Here is a 19808-nt window from a genome sequence, read left to right as displayed (position 1 = left end):
AAGCATCCATCCAGCCCTGCATCTAGCCCAGCACGCTGAAGGACGCTCCTCCTCCGCCTCCTCTCCCTGGCTGGCCACCCCCTGGACCAGCACCTCCATCTTCTGATTGGGTTCTTGGCAATTAAAGCCCCTCCTGCAAACCTTCCCCAGGCTCCTGGATGTTCTTGCTGAGTAAGCGTCTTCCTTGATGTGACGTCAAGTCTTTGTCCCATCAGGGCAGGCGTCGGACAGGTCAGAGAGGGAAGGATGGGTCTGGGACCAGGCAGGACGAAGCTGGACAGACTGGAGACCAGGTTGTGAAGCAGGTCCCGAGAGGCTGGGGACCTCTCCATTCCAGAGAGCAATCACACCTCTCTGGGATGCCCTTCTTGCCCCTCAAGCTCTCAAATGGACAGACAGGCTCTCACACACGTGCACACACCCACACACCCATCTCTGGTGTTATAACGGCCCATATTCTTTGACCTGCATCAAAACTTACCAGTCCTCTGTCCTGGGCTCTCACCTCTTTTCTGAGTCCAACTCTCAGAAGTGACAGCTAGCTGGCACAACCCATGTGTTAAAGGGTCAGACCACTAATAATCACTGGGGGCTTACTCTGTGCTAGAAAATCCTCACAATAACCCAGGGAGGGAGAATTCATTGTCTCCACTTTACAGATAAAAGAAACTAAGGTTAAGTAACTTGCCCAATGTCACATAATTAGAAAAAGTCGGCACTAAACCCATCTAACTGCACCCCGCTACCCTTTTCATGATTCCCTGTTCTTTCCCAATTGTTCATACTAAGATGGGTAGAATTGTAGAGAATCTAGTTTTGGCTTAATATAAAAATTTTGTAACCCTTGGAACTATCAAGGGGTTCCCTTAGGCAGTCCTGAGGTCCCCATCACTAAGATGTTCAAGTGGAGGTTCACTGACCCCTCAGTGGGAATGCCAGAGTGGAGATTCACATGAAGAATGAGAGAGAGTGAACTGAATGAACCTGAGATGCTCTCCCAGCCCCGGGATTCTATAGTTCCGGGATCAATGAATCCTTAGAATAACCATGAGGTTTATGAGTTAGGACTGGATTCAGCTGTAACAAAAAAACCAAGTAATTATGGCTTAAACAAATAGGGGCATATATTTCTCATGAATGAAGAAGTCTAGAGACAGGAAGTGCTAGCATGTGCTTGGGTGCTTGTGGATCTGCAGTTCTCTTGACCTTCTGCTCTTGGTTGGCAAATGCCTTCATAGCAGCTCCTAACACTGTATCCTATCACTATATTCCAAGTTAGGAAGCACGGAGTAGGGGGTGAGCAGGATAGGGGCGAGAGGCAGAGCGTTTCTCCCAGCATACCTTCTTAACCTGCCCTAAAGCCTCCAGGCTGACTTCTCCATGTCCTCATGGCTACAACTAGGCCACCTGACCACTTCTAGCTGCAAGGGAGGCTGGGAAAGCAAGCGTTGGGCAAAAGGAATGAGATGGCCATGACTGGCTCAGACTCATTATGACCCCTCTCCCAGGGCTGGGCACATTACTACCCAAACAACAGTGGGGTTCAGTTAGCAAGGAAGAGGGGCAATGGCTGCCACACCTGAGTTAGCGCTCAATGAGAGGGGCTTTCAACAACCTAACCCAGTAGGGGTCTCAGCCCCTGAGGCAGCTGTGGGTCCAATTCCTTGGTGCCCAGATTCAGCCCTGTGGAGATCTGCATTCATTCACTTCTTCACATATCTACTGAATGACCACAGTGCCCAGCACTGTGTTACAGACTGTGGGGGATGCGAGGAAAATGCCCCTAGTTTCCAGGACGGAGCAGGGAGTTGGGCTCTGCAGAAGCAAGTGGCCAAGACCCCACCTGCCTGTTGCCCTATATTAAATCCCTTCTATTTGAAATACCTCCAGTGGTTCCTTTACTACCCTGAACCTAACTCATACAAGGCCGCTGGAAAAAAGTGAGCATTTTGTTGTTCTTGTTTAAAAGCAGCTTCTTCTCACCAAGCCTTGAGCCCACACGAGCCACTATTTTCTAATTCACATAAAGATGTCCTATAGGCTGTGACCTTGCCATTGACACTTTCCACTTTAATATCCTACTCCCAGGAGCTCCCCATCTTGCTGTAACTTTTTTTCTAGATATGCTAGACAGTCAGCTATAAAAGCAGGGGTATTTGCAGCCTGGAGCCCATAAAAACTTCCTAATGCTGGACCCTGTAGACCTACACTGTCTAATATGGTAGCCATTAGCCAGCCACATGTGACTTTTGACCACTTTACATGTGGCTCATCTGAACTGAGAGAAGTGTAAAATTCAAACAGGATTTTGAAGACCTATTACCAAAAAAAAGAATGTAAAAATCTCTCAATTTTCACATGTTGAAATGATCACATTTTTGATTGGGTTATAAATAAAATGTATTATCAAAATTGATACCACCTGTTTCTTTTTACTTTTTTAATACGGCCATTAGAAAATTTAAAATTACATATGTAGCTCACATTGTATTTCCACTGGATGGTGCTGCTGTAAATGCTCGATTTCTGCTGCTTTTCAGCAATAGAAAATTGACTCTTTTCAGCATAGCAGAGGCATAGTCTTACACATCAAAGTACTTTCTCCCCACAAATTTCTCTAGATTCTGGCAGCAGTGGCCTCTACCAATGACCACTTTTCCCACTGGGGCAGCTGAATATCCGTGGCTTGGAAAGGGGTCCAGAGTACACCACTGTGGCATCAAAATTATTTTGAGCTGAAGGCATTGGAGAATATGCTTTTTTCTGAACTCCCTTATCTGCCTAAAATTAGAGCCTCCCAAAAGAACTCAGTTGTCATAAACCCCCTTTCTGGGAGTTTCTTGAAGCCAGGGAAGATTGACTTTTATCACTGGAGGGGAGTCCGCTCCACACCTAAACAGACATTGTCACAAAACTATCATATTTTCCATCTGCTCTCCTAAGGGTCCATTTATCTTTCCTAAAACTCATTTGTTTTTCTGTAAGTGACCTTTCTCCCTGTCCCCATCTCCAATTAAGATGGTATTTAAGCCCCAAATTCTAACTGCCTCATTGAGTCACATTTTTCTGTGAACTCCCTCATGTACTTATGTGAATAATAATCTGTCTTTTCTCTTGTTAATCTGTCTTTTGTCAGTTTAATTTGCAGACCCCCAAATAGAACCTAAGAGGATAGAGGAAAAGTTTTTCTTCCCCAACACTTGAAACCAGTTTAATCAGATCAGCAACGTATCTTTTTTCCCCTACCCTTTCTAACTTCTAATATATTGAGTCTGCCTGGAGGCTGGGCTTCCAGCCTCAACCTCTCCTTCCAAGGTTGTTTCATAGACTTTCTCCAAATTGGGGGAGCTTCTGTAACCCTATGGACTGTAAGACTCTGTATCTGTCTGATGTGCGTGTCACACTATGTATCTGCCTGATGTACATGTAACACTCTGTATCTGTCTGTCTGCCACATTTCATACAGGATAGCATATTCTACCGAGGTAGAGTTCACAGTTTTGCTAGGACTTACAGGGGGGTGCTTGAAGTACAACCACAGCTTACACGTCAACTCCCGAGCTCTTGCACCATAAGCCTGACATCCTGGAGAGCACACTTGGCTCGGGTCTGCGGGTTTACTTAATTAGAAGTGTAGCTGAGGATGGAACCTTAGGGCCAAAATCTGAAATAGTTTTCTCCCAAATGTAACCTGACTATAACAGGGCCACCTTGAGGCCTGCCTCTGCTGAGAATGCACTGCACACGAGCCAGCGAGCTAGGATCCGGCTCTAAGAGCCTCACAACACACAGTACCATTTCCTAAAACTCCTCCTGACTTGTCCTTGCCCTATCCCCACATGGCACAGAAGGTGCTCCCATCTTTCTTTTCCTCAGTCTTTCCTTGGCTCTCCTTTCTTTAGCAACCCTTCCTTCTCTTCCTGTCTTCCAGAAGAGTCAGATTCATCACTTTCAGGCTGTGTGACCTTGAGCTAGTTGCTCAATCCCTCTGTTTTCCCACATGTAAAATAGGGGTGATAACACTACTGACCCTTCAGAGGATTAAATGACATCGTGTGTGTAAGGCACCGAGCATTGCCCCTGGCATCTAGGAAGCACTCAACAAACGCTGGCGATTCTTCATACATGTTTGTTTTGTACACTTTCTTTCACATTTCCAAAATTTAAGGTCAGGGGAACGGAGAGTTCAGGTGTAAACTGAGCTTTTGAAGGTGGATTATGGAGTGGGCTGAAGCCAGAAAGGGGTTGGGGGGGAGGGGAGTGCAAGTCTCCTGTGGGGGACTTTCATTCGTACCCCAAAAAGTGAAAGACTCCAAGCCCAAGAATATCCCTTCCTGCTTCCTCCCTCATCTCCTCACTGGCCCCCCAGCCAGCGCCCCCAGCAGCCTGTCCAGTGCCCGTCCCAGCCCGGCAGGCCCACCCAGCCCCCAGCTCCACGGGCAGCAAACATTGAGAGCTCTTTATTTCCACGATGGTGCATCATCCCCCGCTCCTTGCCCCTCCCCTGCTGGTGGAGACTGGGGGGCCAGGGGCAGGAACACACAGTTCTGGGTAGAGACGGGAGTTGGGGGAGGAGCGGGGGGAGGAGTCAAGGAAGAGGCAACATTAAAAGAAACTTTTCTTAGCTGGCTTCTTTTTTTCAGTTTTCTTACACCGGCCGTAGATAATTCTAAACGATTTCTCATTCTTCGGAAATACACAAGTCAGGTCCGGCAGGCAGGGACACTCGTTATATAGGCCGAGGAACGTCTGGGAAAGGCGGGACTTTGACCTTGACCTTGGGAGCGGCTCTGCCCTCACCCGAGGGGCAGCCCCCACTCTCACCCCAGCCCAGCTCTGGGGCCCATCTGCTTGCACACAGCAGAGGAGCCTGAGCATAAAGGACTCCCTCGCTCAGCTGCTCAGAGTCTGTGCCTCTGGTTGCCTCCTCCAGGCTGGCCCCAGTGTTGCTCAGTGCCCTCCTAGCTCCATCCGTGGCATTAACCCATAGGCCTGTCCTACGTCGATGAACACCGACAGGGGCCCCCATCCCTTCTCCTTAAATCCTTTCATGGGCAAGTCACCTCCCCTCTCCTGCACACCTAGCTCAGAGGCTGCCTCCGGCCAGGAACACCTGGGGCCACAGCAGACTTCCTGGGGCTTGGGGGAGGGTGGTCTGAGGCAGAGGTAGAAGCAAGGTTAGCGCCAGGCCTTCTAGCTGTGCCCATTTACAGTGCTACTTTCGGGGTTTGTACACGTGAGCCCTGGAGAACCAGAACCCATTTTAGACAGAGAAGCGTCGCCACGCCCCACTCCCCCGCTCCAGGATTCCAAGTGCCGCGGTGGGGACCCACCTTGGGTCTGGCCACAGGCTCCCCCAGGCGGCTTGGAGGTGCATTCCCGGCAGAGAACTCCCGGCTCCAGGTCGTTTCGGCCCACCTCCCCCCGCTCCTTCCCTGGGCTCTAGGTCCACTCTGGCTCCCCAGCCCCCGTCTCCGTGGGTCCCTCCCCCCTCAACTGTCACTCACCTGCGTGTGACACGCGCTGCCCTCCGACCCCTTGAGGGCGCAGTACGACTCGCAGTTCTTGGGCTCCCGGCGGCAGCATCTGCTCTTGCACTTCTTGCTCTGGATGCAGATCTCCCCGGTGCCCTGTTGGGAGACGGCCCCGCCCGGCTCCACCGCGGCCCCCGCCCCCCGGGCTTCCCCTGCTGGCCCCTCCCCCACCTGCGGCCCCACCCCCCCACGCCCGCGAGGCTGGGCACCGGGGGACGTCTGTGCGGATGGGGCGGGGGAATGAGGGCGCCCGCAGGCCCTGACTTGGTGCCAAGAGGGGACTAAACAGTTTTTAAAGGTTTGCCCTTTGTGTCCCCAAAATAGGGTACTTCTCCTCTCGCACACACCAGGGTTATCCAGACCTTCCTGTCTTTGCTCACTCAGTTCCTTCCGCTGCACAACCTTCTGTCCTGCGAACTCCTCCTTACCCTTTCCTTGTCACCTACAGCCCCCACCCCCCCCACACACAGACACACTCACATCAGTGACCCCTAGTGCTGGGGCTTACAACATGGCGGTATCACCGCTACCCATCATCTCTCTGTGGGGCGAGTTCAATAGTCATTCAACAAGCAAATACTGAGCACCTACTGTATCCGGGCACCGATCCAGGCACCGTTCCAGGCCCTGGGGATACAGCTGGGAACAAAACACACAGAAATGCCTGCCCTTCTGGAGCTGACAGTCGAGAACAGCCATCCAATAGAATCTTCTGCGATGATGACAATGTGCTTTTTCTACATGGTCCAATTCCGGAGTCACTAGCCACAGGTGGCTATTGAGTACCTGACACGTGGCTAGTGGGACTGAGGAGCTGAATTTTAAATTTTGCTTAATTTTAATTAATTTTAATTTAAGTAACTGCATGTGAGTAGTGACCACAGTGTTAGACAAGTGTGGTCCGACACTTATCTAGGGGAGCTCTAGGAGAGAAGACTCAGAATAAATAAATACATGAAATAGATAGGGTGTCATCCACAAAATGTTGAGCAAAAGAGGCCAGATTTAAAAACAAACAAACATATTGTGTAATTCCATCAGATGAAGTTCCAAAACAGGGAAAACTAATCTACGATGATAGAGGTCAGGAGAGCGTTACTTTGGGACTATTGACTGGCAGCAAGCATGAGGGAGATTTCTGGAGTGCTCGAAATGCGATGTGTCTTGATCTGGCTGGCGGGTAGGAGGGGTTTGCATAAGTTTAAAATCTACTGGGGGAAGGGGCAGCAGGCGCCATGTCTGGCCGAGAGGGTGGCCAGAAGTGCCTGAAGCAGCCCAAGACGAGGGCCAGGGAGATGGACGAGGAAGATAAGGCATTCACGCAGAAACGGAAAGAGAAGCAGAAGAAATTGGAGGAGCTAAAGGCGAAGGCTGCGAGGAAGGGCCCCCTGGTCACAGGTGGAGTTAAGGAATCTGGGAACAAGTCATCTGTTCCTTGTGCCGGGGCAGTGGTGACCCTGAATTCCATTCCTGTGAAAACTTCTGGATTGCCTGCTGTAACATCTGTTGCCACCGATAGTGAGAATGAAGTGTCGTCTTGGAGCCTGTTGTACATTTAACAATAAACTTTTGTTAAAAAAAAAAAATCATGCAGTAGCTCATCTTCTCTTTAGTTCTTCTCACTCAGCCATTTCTACCTCAGCTGTAAGGTCACAGTAAACCTAGCCCAGAATCCAGCCAAAGTGTGTTCTTCAGTCTTCGTTCTACCCCGAATTCTGTACCACCTGGAATTAAACCAACTCGTTTGGGAAAAAAATAATAATAAAAAAGTAAAATCCACTGATTTTAATGTAAAATGAAGATTTGGGCATTTTACTGTACGTAATTTTTACCTAACATATATGTGTTAGGTATTATTTATTAATGATTATTATTTATATTACATATGTATCATCATATCTATTATATATGATTTAATGCTGTAAAGAAAATAAAGCAGGAAAGCAGGACTAGATTGACAATAGCCTCTTCCTGCTCTCCCTGATTCTACCCTTGCCAGGAACCCACCCCCAGCCCCCTCCCCCACCTTCCCACTCTCCAGCCCCTCCTGTTCCCGCCCCTCCTCCTCCTCCCTCCCCCTCCTCCTCCCTCCCCCCTCCTCCTCCCTCCCCCTCCTCCCTCCCCTCCTCCTCCCGCCCCTTCTCCTCCTTCCTCCCCCCTCCTCCCATCAATTCTTTCCAGAACTGGTAGAGGAATCTTTTTTAAAAGGTAAATCCCATCATGTCATTCCCCTGCTTCAAAGCCTCCTAGTTGGTGGGTTATCTAAAAGGAAATAACCCACCAACTGGGAGAAAATATTTGCAAATCATATATCCAACAAGGGGTTGATTTCCAAAATATATAAAGAACTCATACAACTCAACCACAAAAACGTGACCAATCTAATCAAAAAATGGGCAGAGGATATGAACAGATATTTTTCCAAAGAAGATATACAGATGGCCAACAGGCACAGGAAAAGATGTTCAACATCACTAACTATTAGGGAAATGTAAATCAAAACTGCAATGAGATATCACCTCACGCCTGTCAGAATGGCTATTATGGAAAAGACAAGAAACAGTAAGTGTTGAAGAGGATGTGGAGAAAAGGGAACCCTCATACACTGCTGGTGGGAATGCAAACTGGTGCAGCCACTATGGAAAACAGTATGGAGATTTCTCAAAAAATTAAAAATAGAAATACCGTATGATGCCACTATCCCACTACTGGGTATTTATCCAAAGAACATGAAATCAACATTTCAAAGAGACTTATGCACCCCTATGTTCACTGCAGCATTATTCACAATAGCCAAGACGGGGAAGCAACCCAAGTACTCATCAACAGATGAATGGAAAAACAAGATGTGGTATATATACACACAACGGAATACTACTCAGCCGTAAAAAATGACGAAATTGTGCCATTTGCGACAACATGGATGGACCCTGAGGGTATTATGTTCAGCGAAATAAGTCGGATGGAGAAAGACAAACACTGTATGATTTCACTTCTAAGTGGAAGATAAACACATAGATAAGGAGAACAGGTTAGTGGTTACCAGAGAGGAAGGGGGCGGGGGGAGGGTGAAAGGGGTAAAGGGACATATATGTATGGTGACAGATGGAAACTAGACTATTGGTAGTGAACACGAGGCAGCCTATACAGAAGCTGAAATAGAATTATGTACACTTGAAGTTTATGCAATGTTATAAACCAACGTGACCTCAATAAAATAGTTTTTTTAAAAAAGCCTCCAAGGACTTCCCAGGACATTTAAATACAGTAACTCTTTGTGGGACCTGCAGGGCTTACTCCAGAGTGGCCTGCCTATCACTAGATCTCTTGCTGCACCCCCCCATCCCCCCCTCCACAGGGGCTCTGAATGCAGCAGAGTCGCCTGGCCCCGGGCGTTTGTGCTTGCTGATCCCTCTGCCAGAACACCCTGCCCTGTGAGCTCTGCCTGGCCGCCTCCCTCTCCTGCCCCAGGCTGAGGCCCTCTCGGACACCCAGCTAGAACCATCCCCATCCCTCTCCTGCCCCAGGCTGAGGCCCTCTCGGACACCCAGCTAGAACTATCCCCATCCCTCTCCTGCCCCAGGCTGAGGCCCTCTCGGACACCCAGCTAGAACTATCCCCATCGCCTGGTTTTGCTGTATTCACAACACTTAGGACTCTGAAATTATCTTTTTGATTTGCATTTTTTTAAAAAATTTTCTGTCTCCCCCTGCTAGAACCTCAGCTCCAAGAGGGCAGAGATTTTTCACCATCTTGTTCGCTGCTGTATTTCTTAGCCCCTGGGACTAGTCTTCACAAGCAGAAGATGCCGGATGCAGAACTGAATAAATGAGGATATAGTAACATTCTGTCCTTCTAGCTCTCTGACCTCATCTCCTGTTAGTTCCACTCTCCCTCGCTCCTCTTTGCTTTCCCTTGAATACAGCAGGCAAGGTCCCACCTCCAGACCTTTGCCCTGGCTGTTGCCTCCACCTGGAATGCTCTTTCCCCAGAGATCTGCCTGCCTGGCTCCCTTTGGGAGAGACTTCACTCCCTTAGATCTTTGCTTACGTTTCACTTTGTTAGTAAGGTCTTCCCTAAGCACTCTGTTTATAATTGCTACCTCTCCTTGCACCACCTCTCCTGAAGCCCCTTCCTCATTTTCTTTGTCCCCAGGTGTTCATCACCCGGGATATATTAATATTTCACTTATTTGCCTCCTACAGTAGAATGTCAGCTCTACAAGGGCAAGGATTTTTGTATCTTGCTCACAGCCCTATCCCTAGCACCTGGAAAAATAATTTACATATAGTAGGTACTCAATAAAATTTGTTGAATGAATGAATGTCTTGTCTCCCTTACTAGAGCATGGTGGGAGAGGGCTGTGTCATGTTCACCTCATGGTGGCAGCACCTGGCACTGCCCCAGCACAGCTCCCAAGACTAGGATGAGTTTTTTTTTCCCCCCAGACGCCCTCTGCCCGACACTTCCCGCTGCCCCCCACTTCTGGCTTTCACCGGCATAGGCCTCTGTACCCACCGCCCCACCCTCCCTAACCAGTACAGGTCCTGCGATGATGGCAGAAGAGGTGACTATACCCTCTAGGTTCCTTACCAACTCTTTGGTTCCTCCCTGGTAAAATGAGCCCCCGGTGAGGAGGAAGAGAAAAGAGAGGAGGAAGAGGAGGACCAGGAGCAGCAGCTGCCGCATCGTGGCCCGGAGGTGGTGGCATTTCTCCTAAGGCCCAGCTAAATACCCCGCCTCTGCCGTGTGACTGCCGTGTGACTGAGGCCGGGAGGGGAGGTAATGAGGCATGAATGCCCAGTCCTTGGGGTGACCAGAGAGGCTGGTGTGCAGGCTCCCAGACCACAGGGACAGAGGAACAAGCAATGGGGTAAAGTGGAAGTTTTCCAAGAACCACCGCTGCATCCTGGAGCACTTGCTGTGCTCATCTCAGCAGAATAGTCTGGTCTGTGCGCTTGGGCTCTGGAAGCAGCAAGATCTAGAATCAAACCCCAGCTCTGCTGCCTACTGGCTGTGTGATCTTGGGCAGACTTCTTAACTTTGAGCCTCGGTTTCCCCATCTGCAAAATGGGGGATAATAACAGTAACAGTAATAACAGTACATCTCAGGGACGATGCAATGCTTATATTAAATAAGCAGGCGTTGTGCTTCACAGAGTAGGCCAATAAATGGAAGCTGTCATCATCATGTTTAGAATTAGAAGGAGACAGACTTAAAGGGATTTCAAGATTTTCTCATCCAATCCAATTGTATATTATTGTTAATAAACAGCATTAGGAATATTTTCTTTCTCAAATGAGGTGACTAAGGCCCAGAGAAGTTGTCAAACTTCCCCAAAGTCACAGAGCTATCAAGTAACAGAAGATTAGACTCTAGTTTTCGTCTTTCCACTCCGTTTCCCCAGAGGCCTTCGATTAGAATTTCAGTAACTCCCTCTGTTGAGAAGATCCAGTGGGCCTGGATGGATTTCTGCAGGCTTTTGGGCAAGCACAAGAATGACAAGCCCAGGACACACAAACCGTGAGTGGGGTGTGGTGGCAGATAATCAGAACAAAGTGACAGAGTCTTGGGAGTGGGAACGAGTAGTAATGCAGAGGGCGGAGAAGCAAGAGACGTTTTTATAAATGTTAGTCAGGCAGGAGAGGTAGTGCTGTGGAAACAAACTACCCAGGATTCGTAGAGGCTTAACACAACAAAAGTGGATTTCTTGCTCTGGCAAAGTCCGCTGTGGGCCAGGAGACTCTCCAGGGCGGCGGTCCTCCACAATGACTTAGTTTTCCGGGCACCTCCCATCCCGTAGTTCCTCATGTCACCACTTGGCCATGGCAGGGAAAGAGAACTGGAGAACTCACGGGTGTTCTTGATGCCTCACGGAGGGTGAAATCAACCTTCACCCAAAATTGGTCTGGATGTTAGGACTGGTGATGCCACATATACCAAGATGATATGAAAAGGTTTATTACTCGAATAATGGAACTTTCCAGGGACAGCAGGACAGGTGCAAGGAGGTGTGAAGGACCAGGAGGAAGGGGCGCGTGGCTTTGACTTTGACTGTGGCTAGGAGATGGGCCAGGCTGAGGGTTCCCTCGTGCAGGCTGGGATTTGTGTGGTTTGCACTTCCCACCAGCGCCAAGGGAGGGAGCACGTGCTTTTCTTATCGGCTTGCCTAGAGGTGGGGCAAAGGGGAGTGGGGGCTTGAAAGCCATCATGGGAGTCTTCCTTTTTACTACGTCACACTTGCACTTCTCTGCTTTGGCCCAAAAGTTACATCTGTCACTTCACTGACAGAAAAAAATAGTCACACAGCCCATGCTACCTGCAAGAAGGCAGTCCTTCTGGTGCAGAGGAAGAAGAAAAGGAAATGGGACTTGGTGAGTTCATAGCGTTGTCTCTGCCTTGTAGTACAAAGAAGGAAGGAAAGCTAAAGGGGTAGAGACCTCACCTTAGAAATAAGGCTTCCGAGAGAGGGGCTGGGAGTCCATGTTTGGGCAGAGATAGCGCTGATCAGGATGGGAGAAGAAAGGTTTGGGTAAATTAAGGTGGCCTTAAGCTTTTGCCTTCTCAGCATCAAGATCATTCCTTTAAAACCTCCAAGCGAGGAACATTTGAACGTACAAATGCAGAAAAACAATGCCTCTGAATCTGCAAATTAACTCCCATAATGCAACAAACAAACGAGAACAGGTATTTATTACTACAGCAAGAAAGGGAGCGTCTGAAAAGCTTCTCATCTTCAAGAGAAAGAGAATGTCAGAACTTACTGGTTGTGAGTGACAGAAACCCAACCTTATGTGGTTAAGGAAAAAAGTGAATTTACTGAGTTAGGTAACTTAAAAGTCCAAGGGTAGAGCTATCCGGCTTAAAGCACAGCTTGTTTCCGGGGCTAAAAGGAAGACACTAGAAGCTGGCTCCACTCTCCTCTGTGTTGGCTTCACTCTGAGTCCACATAGTGATAAGATGGCTGCCAATAACCACAGATCAACATTCTCCTATGTTCAAGTCCAGTGGAAAAGTATTTCATCTTGTTAACTCTTGTACAAATCCTAGGCTTCACTCTGATTGGACAAACTGGGTCATGCGTCCATCTAGAAACCGGTCCCTAGAGCCAGGGCATCAGAACGAGACTCATGGCCACCCACTGAACCAATCTCTGTGTCTATAGGATTCAGTGTTCTGATGTGGATGGAGCCCCCTCAACCTCATGGACTGAGAACGGAAGGGGGTGGTTTCCTTAAAGGAAATTCAGGGTTACCAAAAAAAAAAGGAGTAATGGATTTTTGGCAGGGAAAATCAGTAAATGTTCCTTAGATATGGCAAATGGGAATTTATATGGGACCACCCATTACACCTATATTAAAACAATGCGAAATGTCATTGGCACAACTTTTATTATTTAGAGTATTCAGTCTTTATTGGTTTTAAATTTTGTCAAAGTAAAAGTATTTGTAAGACCTTTCATAAGTCACTACCAACCTCAGCTCTCTTTCCAAAGCAATTGTTTTTGAGTGAATTCTACCCATTTAAGGAGGGTTTAGTGTTCTAGAATCAGATTTGCCTCCACTTGGAAAGTTTCTTTCTCTACCGGTCAATGACCAGTCAGGAAGACAGAAACTATTCTAGGTATTTGAAACAGAGAGGACTTAATATAAGGAAACGGTCACACAGGTGATGGAGAAGCTGAGGAACCAAACAGGATGTCGAGGCTGCCGGGAGATTAGTGATAGCAGGAAGACATCAGTGCCCGTGCGGCTGGAGAAACAATGTGATGAGGCCGTGTGGAGTCCTGGGGACTGCAGGGGAGGGGCTGTCCTAAAGGAAACAAGAGGACTGCTGGTGACATCACCTGAAGCAGGGGTGGGGGAGGGTGGGCAATCGCTGCTTCTGCCCTCTGACCTTCAGCCAGTCCTAGAAGCCAGAGGACAGAGGAGCCTGGGAAATATAGCTCCCAGGATAAAGAGCAGAGCAGGAGGAGAGCAGACAAATGATTGGCACACTTTCCTCCCAAATCCACCAGCCAGGAAGAGTCAGTGTGCTTCTGTCTCCTCCCCACTCTGGCCTCCTCCAACGTCTCAAGTCTGTTTTCAGGGTGCTTTACTTGCGGGGGAACTTGGAGGGGGGAGTCACATCTGCCACAAAACTTATTATTAAGCCTGGGGTAGCATGATTTCAGTGTTTGGGGTGGGGAGACACATCACTCTGTGAGAGAGAGCTCATAATTTTCCTTTGTTATTTTATCTTCAATCTTCCTGAAAATTTTGCCATGTTCACCTCCTGAAGAAAAGAAAGCCATGACTTGGTGGCGGATATGGATACAGATAGCTGCTCTCCTGAGGACTGTCGACAATTCTGCCACGTTTCCAAAAGCAACTCAACTGGGCTTGACCACAAGGCTTGCTGGGAAGTTGAGGGTCACGTGCTCCCCTTCCACCACCACTTCCCGAGGCTATGGTTCAGCCAGCGAGCACACAGCCCAGTAGAGCTGTAGCTCAAGAAAGAGCTGCCTAACAGTACACCGTTAGCTCTAGGTCCTGGGATCCAAGCTCCCCTTGCTTATTAAAATAATAATAAAGGGTTTTGTGGCAGCAAGTTGTTCCCACTATACCTTCTCCTTCTGTCCTTCCATAATAGAACCCCCAAGCTTTAGCTGGATGCCCAGATGAAAACTACATCTCCCAGTCTCCCTTGCAGCTAGCTGCAGCCACATGACTAAGTTTCACCCAATGGGCTGTAAGTGAAAATAATTCATGCTGCCTCGTGATCATGCCCTTTTAGGAAGGGTGAGCATTTGCTGTCCCTCTACTCTCTTTCTTCAACTGGAATGTGGACCCAGCAGATATGGTGATGAGCCATCTTCGACTATGTGGTGGATAGAAACATACCAGGGCAGAGCTTCCGGACCAGTGTGTCTGGAGATGTTGATCCCCTCTGCCCTCAGGAGAGCCTCTTGAGAGCCCCAAAGCCCTCTACTCTCCGCCCAAGGTGCTATACCAATATCATGTTTCTATGTGTGCTGCGTGGTAAAAAATTAAAAAAAAAAAAAAGGGAGTCAGAGCAGCAGGTGCTTGAGCAGGAAGGTGGAAGGAGGTGGGGGCATGAACGACCTCACCCGGCAGTGCCTCCTCCAACTACCAGATGAGAGAGAAATCATCCACCTTGCTTGAGGAGGTTTCCTGCCTCATTAGAGTAGATTTTTGTTCCTGCAGCTATAAACGTGTATCCTAAATGGATGGTTTGGATTTGAAAATGATCTTAATGTCTACCCATAGGTAAATAGGTAAGCAAAATATGGTCCACATGTATAATAAAAATTAGGCAGCCATTAATGTTTTTAAAAATACTTTGGTGACATGGGGGAAATGATCAAGATATAATAATATAGGAGAAAAAGCAAGTCCTGATTTCTGTGTGAGGCACAGGATCCCTGAGCTACACTGTGATTATGTCTAATGAAGCATGGTGAGTGGGTCCAGGGCAGGGTGGCCCCCAGGGCAGACTGAACTTGGGGTTCCAGTCTGACCCAGGAGAGAGAGTCCAGACGTCAGAGCTGAGGCCAGGCATCTTCATCAGGATCTGGCCAGGAAAGGGGGTGGAGTTGAGTCCTGACCATGTTGGTGCCCTCTCTGCTGTGGAGACACCAGGGAAAACCGGCACCCACCCCCATAAGAATATTCCCAGGGAGGCTGACTCCACCCCTGCACCCCTGCGCATAACCCAAGCTAAGTCAATCAACAAATTGCACCACGGCTATTGGTTCAGGGGTGAGCATGCAGACTAAGCCAATCCAATCAGAATCAATCTTAGCATGTTTGCTGAGAATTCTGGGACAGCAATGTTTCCTTTCTCTGGAAGGCATGGTATGCATGTGTGAGGTGGATTAGTAGTTAAAAGTCTGCCCTCTGGGGCCGGCCCCGTGGCTTAGCTGTTAAGTGCACGCGCTCCGCTGCTGGCGGCCCGGGTTCGGATCCCGGGCGCGCACCGACGCACCGCTTCTCCGGCCATGCTGAGGCCGCATCCCACATATAGCAACTAGAAGGTTGTGCAGCTATGACATACAACTATCTGCTGGGGCTTTGGGGGGAAAAATAAATAAATAAAATCTTTAAAAAAAAAAAAAAAAGTCTGCCCTCTGGAGCAAGACAGCCTGGGTTCAAACCCAGCCCCACCCCTTATTCTGAATCCTTGAGAAGGGTACTTTGAGCCTCAACACCCTATTTGTAAAATAGGGATAATTATAGTACCTACTATAACCTAGTTGTGATAATAAGATGAGTTAATACAGATAAGAAAGCACTTTGCACAGTGTCTAGAACATAATAAGCGCTCAAGAAATCTTAGCTGTTATTATTAGGTGACAGCTGGAACTTTTGCAGCTGCTGGGAAGGAATTCAGCTGTGGAGCTGCTGGATTCAGCCAGACCTGAGGCCTGCCTGCCTCTGGACTTCCAATTCTGACCACCAATGAATTCCCTCATCATCTAGACCACTTTGGGTTGTTTTTTTGGATATTTGCAGCAAAGAGTGCTCACTGATACTCCCATGGTATGACCTCTGAGCCTCAGTTTCTTTATGCGTAAAACAGACCTGATAATATCTGAGAGAGTGGAGACATCAATTCAGCAGGTCCCTTTCCCACCGCAGACATGAATATTTTTGCATTTATACTTCACACATATTCTCATAAACACTCTCTCAATGACCTCCACCCTTTTGCTCCCCTTGCAAATCATTCAGACGCCTCCTCTTGGTCCCTCCTACCACACACCCATCCATGGGTACCCCAACATACACTCTCTAGGCACATTCCTCAACCCTGTCCCTCCATCCCAACACAGCCTTCCATCCCAAGACTTGGCCCTTGCTGGACCCAGCCCACTCTCACCCACACTCCCCTGGCCCGGTTCCCTTCCTGCAGTTCTACCCTGAGGTCACCAGTCCTCCAGACATGGTCAAACCTCATGGGAAGCTCTTTCCTGCCTCTAGTCTCCCCTTTCACCTGCCCCCAGACTGGAACAATCTCTTCCAGGAAGCACAGACAGAGGCCAGAGCCAGGAAGTGATTTTAATGTCTCAGGAGCTGGATTTTGAGCAAGATGGGGATGCCCAAGGCCTCTGGCCCCAAGGGAGGGAGGGAGGGAGGGCTGGCAGTGACCAGCCTGCATCCTCCTCTAAATCAACTGGCACCGGCGGGGACAGAACAGGTCCTTGGAGATGCAAGTCAAGCCCCAGTGGCAGGGGCATATGATGTTGGTGGCTCCCTTGGTCTGCGGGGAATGGGTGTGAGAGTTGGGCGTCACCAGGTGCAGGGAAGAAGGGGGCTTACACTTGTTGGGGAGCAGGCGCAAGAGCACGAGTGATAGCAGACCTGGGGTCTGTCAGCTCTACAGCTTATAACCTCGTGACCTTGGCAAGTTAATGAGCTTCTTTGTCTCTTTTCCTCCTCTGTCATATGGGGACAATACTAGCAACCCACCTCAAAGGGTTCTTGTGAGGATTAAATGAAACAAAGCAGATCATTGCCTGTAAAGAAAAGACCCTCTGGGGCCGGCCCCGTGGTGTAGTGGTTAAGTGCGTGCGCTCCACTGCTGGCGGCCTGGGTTCGGATCCCGGGCGCGCACCGATGCACCACTTGTCAGGCCATGCTGAGGCCGCGTCCCACATAAGGTGGAGGAAGATGGGCACATATGTTAGCCCAGGGCCAGTCTTCCTCAGCAAAAAGAGGAGGATTGGCATGGATGTTAGCTCAGGGCTGATCATCCTCACAAAAAAAAAAAAAAAAGAAAAGACTCTCTGGCCACTGCAGCTGTGGAGTCAGGCCCCGGTCAGGGCCTGGCTGGTTCCTTAGGGCATTGGCAGCTCCCCAGACAGGGACATGGAGGCCTACCCTGTCCTCCCTAGAAAGGTCTGGGCCCAGGGCCAGATGAGAGAAGACAGGCAGGAACAAGACGGACTGTGCATTCTGCTCCCTGTGTTTCCACCCACTAATAATGACCACGCTCGACTGCGCACTATCCCTGCCAGGACCGTGTACTCCCCCCAACAACCTGGTGGGGTAGGTACTTTAGCTCATTTTACAGGTGGGGAAACTAAGGCTCAGAAAGCAGAAGTGAACCGTCCGAGGTCACAAAGAGAGGGGGTGGAAAAGCCAGGATTTAAACTCAGGTCCAACTAAAGCTGTGGTCCTCCCACTGCAGTGCCATGCCCCTCCCAGGAAATTAGGTCGCTGTGGCAGGAAGATCTTTTCCCACCCACCTTGCCTCAGTGATGTTGGGGTAGAGATATTCACTAATTTAACAAACATTTGTAGGGCACCTACTGTGTGGAGGCACTAAGTTGGGGGTAGAGGGTTCAAAGATGACAATGCTGGAATCCTGCCCTTGACGAGCTCCAACCAGAGCTCTGGCAGAGGCAGAGAGAAAGCATGGCAAACCGGGGAGGTACATGCTCTGCTGAGGGTATAGCCAAGGGGGTGGGAGCTCCAAGGAGAGAAGGCTTCTCAGAGGAGATTGCTGGAGTTGTATTGCAGGACGAGTAGGAGTTTGGCAGGTGGAGAAGGGGGAAGGGGACTCCAGGCAGAGAGTGAAGAACCAGGTGCTGCCATGTGGGTTTTTTTAACCTTCCCCACTCTACCTGCCAGAAGGGTCTGCCGCCCAGCCAGAGCCTCACCTGGGGCAAGCATGTCATGGCTCTTCTGGCCTTGGGGGCACAGAAGGTGCCCCCGTGGTCCAAGTCCATGAGGCAGCAGTCGCTGAAGCACTCAGAGTGGTGGGAGCACCCAGCCCCGTTCATCTGTGGGAACAACCCTTGAGTCACCAGCTCTCTGGCTGTGAGAGGAAGGGGCGGGTTCCCGGCATTGCCAAGGTCTCAGGGGTCTAGGAAGAGAAGCCATGAGATGGTCACCCCCAGGTCCCACCCCCACTGCACACCCTCCCCACCCTGCAGCAGCACTCAGAGGAGCAGGCTGAGGAAGAGTCGGGGTTTAGTACTTTCCCCTCTGCCTCTCCTTTTCTGGGGCCCCCTCACTTCTGTGGGTCTCAAATGGTGACCTGTGCTGGGGGAGCAAATACCCCCAGATCACACTTTAGTGGGGAGGTGGGCAGAAAGAGGGGGAGAGAAAGATGGGGAAGGGAAGAGAGTCATGGTGCCTGGAAGAGGAGAAGTGGGGGGAGACACTGGAGCAGGAAGGTGAGGCGTGGCCGGGGGGCCAGGACAGAGACAGCCCGGAGTGGGGGGTGAGGGAGGGGATGGCTGGTCATAGGTCACCTCCAGGGCCACGGGGAGGCGAAGCAGGGCCTTGAAGTCCATTTGGGAGCACATCAAGCGTTCAGCCTGGGAACAAATCCCCACTTTGCGGTGGTTCCCACCCTCACCCCCCACTTCTTCCTGGAAACCCAAGCGGCGCTTTCTGGCTAGCCCATGATGCCTCGGCCACCACTCTCTGCTATAGTGGAAGGTTCAAAAGGCTCTCCTGGCTCACCTTCATGAACCTCTTATTAAACTTCGGGAACGCGCCCCAGCAGAGCAGCAGGACCCCTGCGAGCAGCGCAAAGGCTGTGGCCATGGGCTTGAATGGCAGAGGTCCGGTGGGGCTCCCTAGGGGCCGCGGGTCTAAACCCCCTTCCCTGCCACGTGACCCGGCGCCCCGGGGGCCCGCCCTCTGCTGGGGGTGGACAGCGAGGAGGTTAATGGTCACAGGCTGCCCAAGAGCAGAGGCAGAAACCGGGCAGAAACTGGGCAGAAACCCTTTCTGGCGCTGGAGGAGGCTCCCAGGCCCAGGAAGGGATGGAGTAAGGCACTGCCGTGAGACCCTGATTCAAGCCTTGGACAGATAGATTTTAGGGGCCCTAGGGGCCTCCATATGTAATACTTCCAAATAAAAACAGAAAACTGTAAAATAAAACTTTATTTTAAAAAATTATGCAAAACTTAATATGCTGAAATGAAAATAGCTTCCTTCTTGATATTCTAACTCTCTCTCTGCCCTTGCTGCACCAAATTGCCTCCCCACTCCCCCTTATCTTTTGTATAAGCCGGCCTGGGGCTCTGGTGCCTCTCCTACCCTCTCCAGACCCAGTCTGGTCATCTGTAAGAATCAGGGGATCAAGACAGGGTGGCCTCTAAAACCTAGACCTCTTCCAGTCCTCGAGAGTCAATTAATTCTCTAAGAATTTGTCTGTGGATTGTATGGAAGTCAAGTTGTGGGGCAAAACAGAGTCGGGGAGAGAGGAAGACTCAGAAGGAAGAGGAGAGTGAAGAGAGAGCTGCATGCAGCCAT

The 19808-nt window shown here is 49.7% G+C and overlaps 2 protein-coding genes and 1 pseudogene across 3 annotated transcripts; 1 reads left to right on the top strand and 2 right to left on the bottom strand.

Annotated features, from left to right (window-relative positions):
- Positions 1-4384: 4384 nt before the first annotated feature.
- On the bottom strand, positions 4385-6233 carry CLPSL1 (colipase like 1). The gene is made up of 3 exons (XM_087437820.1): positions 6126-6233; positions 5508-5753; positions 4385-4749 (listed from the first exon to the last, which is right to left on the bottom strand). Exons 1-3 carry the CDS (start codon positions 6231-6233, stop codon positions 4606-4608), a joined length of 498 nt encoding a protein of 165 aa, XP_087293946.1. The 3' UTR covers positions 4385-4605.
- Positions 6234-6769: 536 nt separating this feature from the next.
- LOC147915693 (translation machinery-associated protein 7 pseudogene) lies at positions 6770-7308 on the top strand (annotated as a pseudogene).
- Positions 7309-16701: 9393 nt separating this feature from the next.
- Positions 16702-19094, bottom strand: CLPSL2 (colipase like 2). 2 transcript variants are annotated; one of them, XM_087437866.1, is made up of 4 exons: positions 19033-19094; positions 18898-18916; positions 18200-18322; positions 16702-16797 (listed from the first exon to the last, which is right to left on the bottom strand). In XM_087437866.1, exons 1-4 carry the CDS (start codon positions 19092-19094, stop codon positions 16702-16704), a joined length of 300 nt encoding a protein of 99 aa, XP_087293992.1. The 2 variants fall into 2 exon arrangements, with proteins under 2 accessions (XP_087293992.1, XP_014638360.1); XM_014782874.2 differs by lacking the exon at positions 18898-18916 and having other exon boundaries at positions 19011-19094.
- Positions 19095-19808: the final 714 nt, after the last annotated feature.

The sequence above is a fragment of the Ceratotherium simum genome, chromosome 13 (genome assembly GCF_057802395.1).
Source record: "Ceratotherium simum simum isolate JZ-2026a chromosome 13, ASM5780239v1, whole genome shotgun sequence".
Classification (NCBI taxonomy): domain Eukaryota; kingdom Metazoa; phylum Chordata; class Mammalia; order Perissodactyla; family Rhinocerotidae; genus Ceratotherium; species Ceratotherium simum.
This window is presented reverse-complemented; position numbering and strand designations above follow the sequence as displayed.